The 14,956-nt window shown below is 37.7% G+C and overlaps 1 protein-coding gene across 1 annotated transcript; it reads left to right on the forward strand.

Annotated features, from left to right (window-relative positions):
* The first annotated feature begins 2,562 nt into the window (after window positions 1-2,562).
* LOC119894371 (cytohesin-2-like) lies at window positions 2,563-13,487 on the forward strand. Its single transcript, XM_038707082.1, has 13 exons — window positions 2,563-2,698; window positions 3,325-3,404; window positions 3,664-3,728; window positions 5,428-5,494; window positions 6,620-6,738; window positions 8,322-8,402; window positions 8,573-8,685; window positions 9,038-9,186; window positions 10,254-10,365; window positions 10,475-10,551; window positions 10,675-10,746; window positions 10,972-11,120; window positions 12,536-13,487. Exons 1-13 carry the CDS (start codon window positions 2,659-2,661, stop codon window positions 12,612-12,614), a joined length of 1,203 nt encoding a protein of 400 aa, XP_038563010.1. The 5' UTR covers window positions 2,563-2,658; the 3' UTR covers window positions 12,615-13,487.
* Window positions 13,488-14,956: the final 1,469 nt, after the last annotated feature.

Consider the following 14,956-nt stretch of genomic DNA (forward strand, 5'->3'; position numbering starts at 1 on the left):
ATTTGGTCACATGCACACAACACTGTTACACGAGATTAATGCACATTGATATTAATTGATCATGTGAAATATTAGTAGCGGCACTCATTCAGTGAGCAGTGGCGATATGCCAAATTTAGGGGGAGTACATCTGTTGTGTGCACTTCAACATTATCTTATCAGTTAACATTTACTTAATCGTTTTTTGACATTTGTGAGTCTAAAAAACTACCCCACCCACAATAGTTGAGCATGTTTGTGGTACAAGCCTGGTCAGTGAACTAGGAGGGCAAAAAAAACTAAATAATCATTCATTAGTTGTAATCGCGGTAAAATGTTCACTTAATCGGGATTTTGATTTTAGGTCAAATCTTCCAGCCCTAGTCAAGTCCAGCCCCCTTTAAAATGACTAATCTCTGTGGATTTTATGTAATTTGTGATTGTCATTATCAGTTGAGTAATCACCCATTCTTTTATCCTTTGCAGAAATGAACACACCGGCCATCCCCCACTCTTCCACTACTGATGATTAGTTGGGTGTCATGTGAGGGTTATGGCGTTCCCACTTCTCCACTTGCCTCATCAATGTTTCCCGTAAAGCCACCAAACAATGTGTATGAACATTTTACATTTTTTTTCAGGGTTTCACATGACTAGTTGGAGTTGGATATTGTATTTTGGCTATAAAATCTTTGTTATTTATACTAGGGTCATGGAAAATGGTTAAAATCTAAATGGCTGGCAGTAATCATCTATCAAGACAAACTTATTGCTTGTCGCTAATTAAAACGTTATCTTGTGTGTTTAGGCCGTAGAATCTTGTGTGTCTCCTGGCTTTAGCTTTATATGTTTCTCAGGGAGAAAGAAATCTTACTAATCTTAATCATCATTACTAATGGTACACTACACTATGCAAGACTGATAGCAATGTCAATGTATTGAGCTTTTTAACTAAGCCACACTGTTGCTATTATTAGAGTTTAATACTTCTGCATTCATTTAAAAATAACACCTGTGTCATAGATGTGTGGTTACTGCACAGTTACTAGAAACTAATTGTCACCCGCAAGTCAACTGGAGTGAAGTTTCTTGTTCCTACAGTTGTTAAAGACAGAAATGAGCTGTAAAATGTTTTTATTAGATTGATTGTTAGTTTGGCAATTATCTACTTTGTTTTAAGTTTCTGTCCTCTCTTTTTATCTCAAACATTTCAAATAAAATTTAAAATGTGTATTTTAAATAAAATTTAAAATGTGTCACTCATCCGTTCTATCACTTTCTTTGTTGAAATTCTGTGTAGGACAAATAGAAACAGTCTTTGTAACAAAGTGTAACAGTAGTTTTGACTGTCCATGCTTTTTAAATTCAAAAGAAAAAAGTAATCGAGTTTGAAATGCAAGGAAAAAGAAAACGAAAGTAAAACAAGAAATCTTAGTGTACCTTAGTGATATACAAGTCACTATTTGTTATACATTATATAGACCAGCTCCTGCCATAACAAAAAAATCCACATTTTTGTATATGTTTTGTGGGTATAGATCAAGGTTATGAAAGAGGCCAGAACTAATAAATGGAGCTGGCCCAGTGCCAGTCCAGATGTGAAAACCGGATCCTCAACAGTATCTTAGAGACTCTGGGCCAGATCCAGTATGGAACGCGCCGGCATTGGCCCGTTGTGCTAAAGGACACCGGCCCACGTCCGTTTTACAGATCTGGCCCAGAACTTATGAAGGATCTGGGCCAGATCTGGGCCTCATGATTTTTGCTATCTGGGAATAGATGTCCTCCCACAAAATAATCATATTATCCTTTGAAGGACGCATCTGGTGCTAATCTATATTTTTCTTACTGTCAACAAATCTCATAAAAAAGCAAAAACAACAATGAATTGAGTCTGTCAAGAATTGTGTGTGGATCAAAGACGGCTATATATTATTCTTCTGTGCCGTAGATCTCTGTTTGTTGACAATATAGAAATTCAGAAACCCTGAGTAATGAATCTTTGTCTTATGGTAACTTTGCTTATTATAGCCACATGCTGAATGGCAGCTTAGAGAAAGAGACTGGAGGCTTACAATGCTTGTTTTTCAGTCCTACAAAAAAGGTAAATATGTCAAGTGAATTGTAATAAAACATCATGATTTGCACTTTTTACCAAGTGTCTAACGTTTTAAAACTTGTGAAGCACCACTAGGTGGGGCCTCATATTTAGAAATGAAAGAAGCGCCATTCTCTTTAGGTTTTGTTCCCTTCATGCTGAAGAAGACATTTGACACAAAAAACTAATTACATGGTAAAACCATTTTATGCATATTTGTTAGTTTTTCCTTTTAACCTGTTCTTTTGTAAGGCATTGTTTGTAATAATAGTAGTATTATTTGCTTTTGTAGAACTATTATTTGTAATAGTAGATGTGCAATAGTAGTAGCAGTGTTGCATAGATCTAGTGTATGAATGACAGTTCTGTTTCTTAGAGAAATGTCCATATGTCCACACACGTACTGCATGTCAACATTTTGCCCTGCACGTCATGAGAAATACAGTAACACGCTGTTGCGTGAGCTCAGAGTCTCTTCAGTGTCACAGCTCTCAGAATGGCAACGCCGGCCCTTTTTTCCACTCACTTGACACTCAGTTTGTTTCCTGTACAGCCGTCAAACGCTCTACACCATCAACAACATGGCCATACGTAGAAAAGACAGCTTTCTCTGGGGGAAAGGTATGCTAAAATATGTATTTTAATCATTACTTTATATGATTCTGCTGCTCAAAAACAAATTCAGAGGTTGTTGTGAGATGATTTCAGAGTATTAGAAGTCAAATAATTTGTGTGATCTCACTTTAAATGCTGCTCATGTAGATCTTGTGGGTTACAAAACTTGCAATGTTGTTGACTAAAGGAGCTTCTATGTTTTTGCTTTTATATGCCTTCTTAAAAGACAACACACATTTAACATGTTATGTTTTTCAACTTTTGAGATCCATGATACAAGATAATCCAACACTGAAACTTAAGTAACAGCTATTATTATGCTGCAAATCATTTTCCTGGACAACCACAAATGAAGATGAATTGTCCTTTAATTGCCATAATGCACTCAATAATCTACCTGATTCAACTAAAAAGAGGAAGTGAAGATTTTTTATTTTCAGCCCCTTTTTGCTCTCATTCATCGACCACTTCTCTAACTAGTGAAGGATGAAGTTGTGATGCATGCTGGTCTGTGAGAGCAGGCGTAGGCGTGAGCAAGGTTGTCAAGACAGTCCACTGTGCTGCATATCACGTATATCTCACCATCGTGAACTGTACTTGTCTCAGTGCTGCGGCTTTCTGTTGCCCCACAGCTCCACCAAAACTCCCCCCAGGAGAGAGGCAGAGTGAAACAATCAAGATTCACAAGTTTGAGCTGCTGGATGACATTCAGGTACTGTGGTGAATATATCCTTCCAAGGTCTTCTCATTATTCTTTTATGTGCACCAACAGCCTCAGCAGAGCTTTTTCACAGCACACAAATGCATTTCATTCATCAACTTTTAAATTAAAAATGAATTTGAAGGTTATTTTATCACTCAGGGACAAATTGCTCCTGAGTCATGTACCAGTCCACTGGTGTCTGTGACGTAACAGCAAACCTTGAGCCCAAGCTAACATCACCTCTCTCTTTCTCAACTCCCTCTCTCAGAAGCTGAGGTTGGAAATCAATCACGTCATGCCAGAAATCCACAGGCCTGAACTAAAGGAGCAGAAGTGAGTATGAGCAAACAGCTATTCTATGAGTCACCGCGGCCTCTTCCTCTTATTTAAGTGACACTTTGATGCAGGTCAAACTCCCACACCACAGTTTAACAAAGTCATGCAAGCAGCTTTATTGCAATTTTTATTTGCCTGAGTCAGAAGTCAGAATAGTTTCCATTAGACGCTGCCTCTGCGGTTGAAAGTATATATGAACCTGCTATTCAAACCTTTCAACCTGATGTTTTTAAACCTTTTTTTAAATGAAAATGCTTCTCATCCAATGGATCCTGACCTTTTTCGTTCACCCCACAGCCCTTATGAACTGAAGTACCCTTCCTTGCAGCTTTTATTATTCAACCATTTATCAATGACTTTAAGCTCAGCTAACTGAGCTAACCTGATATGTGATATGCTGCCCCCTATTTATTTGAAGTATGAATTCAACAGGTGGAGAGTAGTCTCATTTCTCACACATGGTACCTTTTTAAATCACTTACCCATCACTAGCTAACTTGTCCAATTTTTTCAACTTGCTTGCTAACTAGTTTTCAATCACTCAAATGTTACAGCGTGACATGTCAAAAAATGCGTTATTCAGAAAGTATTTGAGCTCTGCACGCCCCCAAAGCAACAGCAGAAGTACCCCTTGTTGGTAATCGTTGATACAGTATGTTTAGATTTACAGAGGACAAAGTGTGGCCATGTACTGCAGCTCTGGGTGTAACAAAACAGAGTTACTGAGCACTGTGACAGAAATGGGAAACAAAATGGTCTTGTGACATTTTGAGAATATGTGGATGTCTATGTACAAATTTAAACTTACTGTTGCTTTTGTCGCTGCTTTTAGAGGGTGGTGATAATATGTAAGTGGAGCTGCATTTCGCTACAACTGTATTACTGGTATCACAGTAACCACACCAGTTTCTCAGTAGTGCTGCTCACACCTCACCACTTGATAAAATACTCCCTCACAAATTAAAAAAAATGTTTCCCGGAGTTAATTTTAGTGATTACTTGATTGATATACCAAATAATTGATAACAGTTTTCTTTTTTTCATAGCATTGACAATTGAATTATTAGAATTTTAAACTGTTGGTAAAATAATTAATCAGATGATCATGGTGATTTTGAGTTTCAAAAAACATTTTGAGGTTTTGAGTTTGACGTTTCATGTCATGCTCAAAAATATACCTGACCATCAAGACTCAACAAGCTAATGCTGGGTAAAGCAGATTATGGTACATTTCATTCTTACTACACAGGGTTGCACAGTGACATTAAAGTCTTAGCCCACCTTGAAGCTACACACAAAGAACATGCATACAAATATCCAAAATCTGAATAAACACCTTAATTAAAACAATCCAGAATGAGGAGCCAACATTTACAAATGTATTACAAAATGTCCAGACATATGTAAAGAATACAAATTTCACATAGGAAACTGCAAAATACACAGTTTATATATGTCGTATAGAGTGTATAAGTATAACACACTAGACAACATCGAGAGAAAACTGTGTCCAACCAGCTTTCTTTTTGTTATTGTTTGTATCATTTTTGATACAAACAATAACATAAGATATCTAATTTTGATCATCTCCATTTGTCATTTAATTATTTATTGAAAAAATAACAATATTGACTGATTATTTGAAAAAGTTTCTATATATTAGTTTATAAAATAAATTGTTTGTCGTTTGTTGCAGTAAAAATGTTTTAAGGAACAGAAGTTTCTTACGTGGGAAAAAGAAATTCAACATGGATCCCAAAAAGGTGAGTTGATATCATATTTTTTGTGTATTAGATTTCATGGGAGCATCTTATAGCACTAGTGGGAAGGTATTTTGATTATTTTACCTGCTACATACAATGTTAGCGTAGCTTCACCTGATCAACACACAGCACTTGAATTTGGTCACCTGTATACCTGAACACAGAGTACACAGTACTTTCACAGAGATATTTCCAAGTGTGTAACATTAGCTTTAGTTTCGGACATGCTACATGCCATTTGATCCAACAGTTTGTGTGGAAACACAATGTTACTGCGAGTCACAGTAAATGTACAGTAGGTGTAGTAATTTTACTTTCACTCACTTCAGCCAGATGACAGCAAATGTAACTCCACACAGAGCGGATGTAGATTTGAGCGATGTGAAAACTGTTCACAGATGCAAATGATGACTGAATAGCGAGAAAAACCACATCCTGTTCCACTTCAGGGAACAGGATGTGCAGAAGTGCCACTTCAACACAGTGACCTCCATCTTTTCGTTCCTTCCTCTCTGCGTCCCTTGGCCTGTGACCGTGCTGCGCTCAGGCCTGAGGACGAGTGGGAGGATGACAAGTTTTAAGAATACTTGGGGTTAAGAGTGTCTTTAAGTGCAACTGATTTTAAGAACCACTCTGCAGGAGGACACACTCAGAGGAAAAGGTCATATTTTGAAGATCTGGCTCTAAACACTCTTTGAGATTTACAGATAGCAGCATGCAATATTCATTCAACCTTTCTCATCTTCTCATCTGGTGATTAATGATGATAGGGACTCAAAATGAGAAGGAGAAAAACTTTCTCGATTATCTCGAGTTAGCAGCGCTGATAAGAATTGCAAGACAGCTTTTGAAAGACTTTGAACATGAAAGCTTTGCTGTGGTACTTATTTGCCTGTCCTGTAAGTTGAAACACGCACACAGAAAACCTTTGATGAAATTACTTAACATTTAAACTTTGAACAAGCTTCTCTGTTTGAAGCCAAATGTGCAGATTGCACCCTGAAAAACAACCCTACACCACATAAAATACACGTTTCTGTGTGTAAACATGGACATAACTGACTCCATGCTCCTGGTGTCCAAATACTTCATATAAATCTGACTTTCCATCCTCCCTTGCTTCAGGGTGTCCTCTACCTGATTGAAAATGGCCTGCTGGAATGTCGTGCAGAGTCGGTAGCCGAGTTTCTTTACAAAGAGGAGGGACTGAACAAGACGGCCATTGGCAACTTCTTGGGAGAAAGGTACAAACACAAGTGATTTGGATATTAATGTGTGGATGTAACTTGGACTTTAAAAAACAAAATATATACTGATGCCACCACTTCTGCCATGTTGAAAATTGCCAGCTAACCGGGGAGGGCGGATGAGAAGCGGGTCATTAGGGCAAGGCGGGATAAAGCAGAAGTACTCATTGGTACAAAAGATTACTCAACTGACACTAGCAGTGTCAGATCCTTTAATTCAGTAAAAGTACAATGTAAAAATATTCCTTTACTCCAGTAAAAGTACAATGTAAAATCCTACTTATTTAGTAGATATACAGCAGTATCGTTAGCAAAATATACTTAAAGTATCAAAGTACTGCAGTAAAAGGTCTCCTGAAACTGATTACAGATTGTTAATACTGATTCATCACTGTGTAAACAGCATTTTACTATTGTAGCTGCTCAAAGTGGAGCTAGTTATACTTAATACGCAGTTAGTTTTAACTACTTAATACCAAAGTGGTGGGGACATTCAAGGGCTCACATGAGGGGTGTGACGAAACACAGAAGTGAGAAAAGCCCAATACTGGAGTCTCGAGAACAAGACAACAAGATACTTCAATGCTATTTAGAAGAAATATTCATTGATGAAACAGGCAATTCCATTGGGGGGTCTGGGAGTCCTCCCCCAGAAGATTTCAAGCATTAAACTCTTGATTTCCTGCATTGTAGAGACATTTTCTGCACCAATTTATGGTGGAAATTTATATGAAGGGTAACAAAATTCATGTGGCCGGTGACAATTCATTACATAAAAATATTATTGAATATAATGCAGTAATCAGCAGTTTGTTCTTTTAGCCTAAGTTACTTTTTTTCGGACCAGGCAGATCTGTTTCTTCTATATTTACATTGCATTTAACATTTTCCTATTGTAAAAGTAAACCTTTCTCATAGACTTTTTATTTGCAAACTTTTAACAAATGCTTTCAAAAAGAGGTGGATACAAAATCAACCATTTCAAAAAGTGGTGGGGACATGTCCACAGCGTCCCCAGTGTAAATGACATGCTTCATACACAGTTTGATAGTCTAGTGGTTTCCAATCTAAGGTATGGGCCCTCCAAAGGGTCACCAGATACATCTGAGGGGTTGTGAGATGAAGAATGGGAGAGAAAAAAAAAATTCTGATACACAAATATCACTTTTGTCTGTGTTTTTTTGCAGCAGCAGCAGCAGTTCATCTCTATTCCTAATAATAATCACACAATGTTAGTGGATAGAAACGTAGATTAATATTAATTTTTCTTTTGGTGATTATTTCACAATTTGGTTAAATTTGATTTACATATGGATGGAAACCTGGCTACTGTTGGGTGACTTTTCAGGAAGTCTGAATAAACTGTTTTTAGCTTGTGCATTATAGACAGGATAGATCTTTGTCAGCAACCATATTTTGGGGACTTCTATTTAATAATTCTTGAATTTCTCCATTTCACAGTTTTCAAACGATACTTCTGTTCTGAGACAGTTTACATTTAGGCCTTTAGTTTTTATAATGTAACTAATTAGATGGTTTTATGTGATTATTTTCATCATCTTGTGTTTATTTCCCCACAGGGAGGAAATGCATCTGCAAACACTGAAAGCCTTTGTGGGCCTGCATGAATTTTCAGACCTGAATCTGGTGCAGGCGCTGAGGTTTGTGTCACAAAATACTCTTCTGTTTGCAAGCAAGAGCGAAAGTCAGCATGACATGTTGCAGCAGTCTTACCTTTCAGTCTTGTTATTTTCTTAAATCCTCCTCCTTCTTACCAGCATGTGCATGACTGTGTGTGTGTGTTTGTTTCTGCATCTCTGTTGTCTTGCAGGCAGTTTCTGTGGAGCTTTCGTCTCCCAGGAGAAGCTCAGAAAATTGACAGGATGATGGAGGCGTTTGCAACTCGCTACTGTGACTGTAACCCAGGGGTCTTCCAATCCACAGGTACAAACACAAAGATTCTTTGTCTTGCCTGACTCACTTTCTCTGGCAGTCCAATTAAAAGTTCATTACTGTTTCAGTAATTTCATAGATTAAAAAATGAAACCTCTGCGAGACGAGTTCTTCGCTGTTAAGAAGAATCAATCAAACATGAGTGAAGCCGCAGTAACATCTTATCTCTCTCTCACTGAGCAAACAGATTGTTCAATGTGTGTTTTTGCTAAACCTATTATTTTTAATGGGTGCAATTTATACAGCTGAAGCGGCGCTAACGATGCACAGCTGAAGAAAACTAACTGTGGTTTTCTGCATTATGTATGCGTGTGTATATGTGTCCTTGTGTTGTGTGTAACAGACACATGCTACATCCTGTCTTTTGCCATCATCATGCTGAACACGAGCCTCCATAACCCCAACGTGAAAGACAAACCCAGTCTGCAGCGATTTTTTTCCATGAACAGAGGAATCAACAACGGGGAGGACCTGCCCACCGAGCTGCTCACGGTCTGCTACCAATACTCACTAATGTCCTATTCATAATATCCCGATAAACTCATGTTTGTCACTAAACTAATCACTCAAGAGCTGTACTTCCTTCTTTGTGTCAGAGGAATATATTTATATATATATTTATATATATATATGTACTCTGTATACAAATAACTAAACCTGTACTGAGAGGCTGCACTCATGTGCTAATGTCAACATGCTCACAGTGAAAATGCTAACATGTTGATGTTAAGCAGGTATAAGCAGGTATAATGTTTACCATGTTCAGGGGCTCAGGAGGTAGAGAGGGTTGGCCGTTAATTGAAGGTTGGCGGTTCAATCCCTGGCTCCCCCTGGTTGCGTGTCAAAGTGTCCTTGGGCAAGATACTGAATCCCAAATTGCCCCTGGCAGCTGTTCCGCCAGTGTATGAATGAGTGCGACTGGTGAATACAGATGTAGTGTAAAAGCGCTTTGAGTGGTCGAAAACACTAGAAAGGCGCAATACAAATATGGAGCATTTACATCTTAACAGTTGCTAATTAGCACTTAACAGAACATTCAGCTGAGGCTGGTGGGAATGTGATCCAAAGTTATTATAATTTATCCTGAGGAGGACTACACGGAAGTCATTTCAAACCATCCAATAGCTGTTGAGACATTCCACTTAAAGTTACAAATGTCAACCTCATGGTGGCGCCGAACGACTGACATTACCATCCATATTCAAGATCTCAAAAAAACATTTCAGTGATATATTTTAGTTTGCATCGTCCACATTACCTAAAGAGAACAAGGGAGATAATTTACTCAATCTGAAGAATCCTTCGAATATGACTCATGAAAATACCCAAATTTGGGGGATTTTTATAATTTCATTATCTTCAATCTTCTGGATTTTCAGTTTTCTCTCCGACAACAAATGTTGTCTTTTATTTTTTAACTTTAACTACTATCTGGCAGGGATTTTCCAAATAAAATGACTTGAATCTATCAAAAGTAAAGGTTGAAAATCAGACTTTCAAAAACTAATACAGTCTACTTTTATAATTGACATTCTTGTCTGTCTTGAAATGTCTTCCAGAAACTGTATGCAAGCATCCGCAGTGAACCATTCAAAATCCCAGAGGATGATGGAAACGACCTCACGCTGACGTTTTTTAATCCAGACAGAGAAGGCTGGCTGCTTAAAATGGGTGAGATGATCTTTTTCCTGTACCACACAGGGAAAAAGACTTTCAGGGGAGATTACAATGAAACAGAGTGTACCTCTTAATCCATACATTTTTTATTTATTTTTTAAAGGTGGCCGAGTTAAAACCTGGAAGAGGAGGTGGTTCATTTTGACAGACAGCTGCCTGTACTACTTTGAATACACCACAGTAAGTATCTGCCTTTCTGCTGCTATAAAACCTTTAAGACAACAAAATATGGAAATGCCAAACATCCCTCTACAGGTTGAAAGGTTTAATCTTTAAGTCTTTAATGTTTGTCTCTTCTTCCAGGATAAAGACCCAATTGGGATTATTCCCCTGGAGAACTTGTGTGTCAGGAAGCTACAAGACACAAGCAAAACGGTAGCATTTCATTTATTTTTGGTATCGCACTGTGAGAAGGAGTGTTGAGCTTCTTCACACACATTTATCTGCTGCCACAGAACTTAATTAATCATACAGCAGCTGTTGAATTAATTGTGTTTAAAACAGTGAGTCACAAGGCTATCAGAAGACCATTAGAATAAACAGAAAGCATATGTACACAGTAACGGTCCTAAATGTGTGTCTATGTGTGTGTTTGAACAGTATTGTCTGGAGTTATATAACCCCCAAGGACAGAAGATAAAAGCCTGCAAGACGGAGAACAAAGGCCGAGTGGTGCAGGGTAAACATCAGTCCTATAAGCTCAGTGCAGCCACTGCAGAAGAACGGGACAACTGGATAGAAGCGATCACGTGAGTGCTGTTGACGCTGTGGAGAACACGTGGAGGCCAGGTGCCGTCAGGCTCAGGCTGAAACATCCTGAAGTGTTAAAACAAGCAACAAAGATTATCAGGATAAAATCATCTGACCTCCAGTGCTACATTTTCTTAAATTTAAACCTGCAGCTTAATTTGATGGAGGGTTATGGTCCGAACTACTTCTTGGCTGGGACAGAGATGCTCATAAGTCTTTGAGCTAGAGTCCAAGTCGAGTCTGAAGTCACTGTGTGTGCGACTTAAGTCGGAGTGTCAAACTCGAGTCCCCATCTCTGGGCTGGGACCAGTAATAAGAAATACTACAATCCATAAATTGCAAATTGTCATTTTTCTTTGCACTTATGTTTTGTACATATTAACCAAATCTGTTCATTGGTGAACAATTTAAAAGTGCTAATATGCAGATTTGGTTACGTTTGGACAGACCTAGGCTAGCGGGAAGTTTCCAGTCTCTGTGCTAAACTAAGCTAACTGCCTGCTGACTGTAGCCTCATGTTTAACAAACAGATATGAGAGTGGTATCAATTTAACTCTCCCTAAATGTCAAACTTCTTTAATTTATGCACTTTCAGGTAAATTTCTAAGACTCTGCGTTTGACTTGGTTTGTTCCAATAAACATAACTGTGATGTTAAGTGTTTGAGAGTAAAGGGTGGAATTTAACCTTAAGTAGCACATTTATCATCCCAGACCACCAGTGGAGTTAACTGTAGTGCTGAAACTTGCTTAATTAACAAATTAATCAACTACAATTATGATGATTAATTCATCTAAGTCTACAGGCAAACTAGCAGCTCTTTAAAGCTGTCCTAAAGCACAGAGGTACTTCAATCTAAATGCTAACATCAGCATGCTCATATTGACAATGATAAAAACATGCTGATGCTAAGCAGGTATAATGTTTACCATGTTCACCATCTTAGTTTAGCATGTTAGCATGCTAAAGTTTTCTAATTAGCCATCATCGCAAAGTACAGCCGAGGCTGATGGGAATGACATTAGATTTGCAGGTGTTTTCTCATAAACCAAAGAATTGAACAAATTTAAAGTTCTTACAATGAATCCTGAGAGGAACATGACCGAATCATATGGAAAACCATCCAACAGCTGTTGGGATGGAGCTAAAAATTCCAAACATTTGCAGGTTCTAGTTGAAATCTAGCAATTTGAAGTCGTCACCTTGGGTCCTGGGATACTGTGACAGGCATTTTTTTACTATTTTCAGACATTTTAAAGAGTCAAGAGTTTGATCAGTAATGAAAATAACCATTAGTTGCAGCCCTTGCTAGCAATGGCAATGACTGCAGTCCATGGGAATTAGTCTTAAGTGGTAAAAATACTGCTATTATAGTTGAGCTCAGTTTCAGACTGAATCTTAATCTTCTCTTTCAGGGCGAGTATCACCAAGGACCATTTTTATGACCTGGTGTCTCTACGAAAGAGGAAGGTCATTAACAACACTTCCTCGTAGGACTGAAACACAAGACATTAGTGTAAACAACTGAGTTGTATCCTCAATGTGTTTTTTGTTTGTTTGTTTGTTTTTTTGTGGATGAATCATTTTCTTCAGGAAAAATAAAACCAAAGCTTAATCACACAGCATTTCGTACAAAATGTACAAATTGGGAACTAACACTTTAAAGTATATTAAAGTAAGTTAAAGAAGAAAAGTGAACTATTTGTGGCTTGCAATGTAAGCCTTCACATTACTTCTGCAAACTGCACGCACCAGTACTCTCTCAGCAGGATTGTCAGCCCCTGAAGTCAAACATGCTGCGGTGGCGAGGCCAAAGGTGACAGATAGTTGGCTTGGCAAAACAACGACCACAGAGACATAAAACGACCACAAAGACATTTTTAAGGCTTTAAATCCATTCCATCTCTCAACATTATTACACTTCTGTCAAATGCTGTAGTATTTCCACACTCCTATTTTTAGTTTTATATTTCTATATTTTCTCTATTTATATGATTTCTATCTATTTTTTAAATGCCTTGTTACGTGAGCATCTGTGACGAAAAGAGTATGTAGCACTGTTAAACCTTTTCTGGGTGTTTTCATTGGAGATTTTCTAGACAAAATATAAATCTTTTAAAAAGCTTTTACACTTTTCTAACTTCACTTAAGTAAATCCTGTAAGTAGTTTCCTCTCTACAGTATACTGCTTAATTACTGATCAACTGTTGTAAATAGGGGATTAAAGATTCTGTAAAGTTTTAAAATTAAGTTATGAATACTTTTAATTGCACAGTGTATTTTTATTGAGCTTTACTGTATATATAAATTAAATACTTTTTGATTGAAAACTCAAACTACCTGTACAATAAACATGTTTATTATGAATCTGTTTGTGTGGCTGTTTCTCCAGCAGATGGTGCTACATCATCACTCCATGTTACTGCTTCTTTTCAGCAGGGAGCTCCTATTCAAATTATTAACTTAATTTATGAAGCGTTATTGCGACACACTGAATACAACATTGTTATTGTAATGGTGATGTGATGTAAGAAGTTACATTTCTGAGAAGTCATGGGTTGTATTGTTATTTAAAGTATTTATATAACAGACTCCGAGGGCATTTGATGCATAAAGGCTTTTCCTGTGCAGTTCCTGCTGTGTGGGTGTGCACTGCTGTGATAGAGAGTTGTGGTTTCCTGGCAGGTACACACACACACACACACACACACAAACAAAACTTTTTGCAAACTACATTTAATCACGTGGTATTCTTCAAACGTGAGCTTCTCCTGAATTACCTGTGAAAAATACACTTTGCAGGATTAGAGGACAGACCACTTAAATTTTGAGTTCTGTTGACGCTGCCTTTACATCCTTATTGTTTGGTTCCCCACAGAGCTTATCGCTGTATGTTTAAGAGTAATAACAGTTGCATAATTAACATATTGCTTTCCTATTAAATGTTTTTTCTTTTCTTCTGAACTTATTAAAACCCAATATGAGGAAAATAATAAAAGTGGTAACCTATCCTGTTGCAATAACATGTTGCACAACATGCAGAGATTATTGCTATTACACCATACAAGGAAATATTTTGTTTTATATGTTATGCAGCCCATGCATAAACAAACATACATTCATTTTGTTTCTCTAAATTCATGCCATTCACAGACAAATAAACTTACGGTATGTAATCCTACAGAGTGGCATTAATTATGTTTGTGGCTAATTAGACGTCAGAGAGGTCGAACTCCAAAAACAGAAATCTAAATCTTATATGGGATTTGGGAGGGTAGTGACTCATCCTGTCAACACCAATCACAGGGGTAAATTAACTTTAAATTAAACCCGTCAAAGAAATGTAAAACAAACTCTTCAAAAATCATTAAGCCTGTAAAGGAAGAGTTCATCATTTAGGAGGGGTATGCTTATTCTTCTTCTTGCGGAAAGATAGATGAGAAGATTTATATCACTCATCTCTCATTAAGTATGAGGCTACAGCAGACAGCAGCTTAGCTTAGCACAAAGACTGAAAATAAGGGGGAAATAATCTGACTAACTACACATGCTTAACCGTGAAACAGACTATAATGTTATTAGTTAACCAAGCCTTAGAGAAAGGACGACACAGAGGCAGATCCTGACCAAATACAGACTCAGTCTTGCCTTAGAGAAAGGACGACACAGAGGCAGATCCTGACCAAATACAGACTCAGTCTTGCCAAAGAGAAAGGACGACACAGAGGCAGATCCTGACCAAATACAGACTCAGTCTTGCCTTAGAGAAAGGACGACACAGAGGCAGATCCTGACCAAATACAGACTCAGTCTTGCCAAAGAGAAAGGACGACACA

The sequence above is a fragment of the Micropterus salmoides genome, unplaced genomic scaffold, assembly GCF_014851395.1.
Source record: "Micropterus salmoides isolate LMB-PRFRI ecotype aquatic unplaced genomic scaffold, ASM1485139v1 Ms_hic_scaffold_10, whole genome shotgun sequence".
Taxonomy (NCBI): Eukaryota; Metazoa; Chordata; class Actinopteri; order Centrarchiformes; family Centrarchidae; genus Micropterus; species Micropterus salmoides.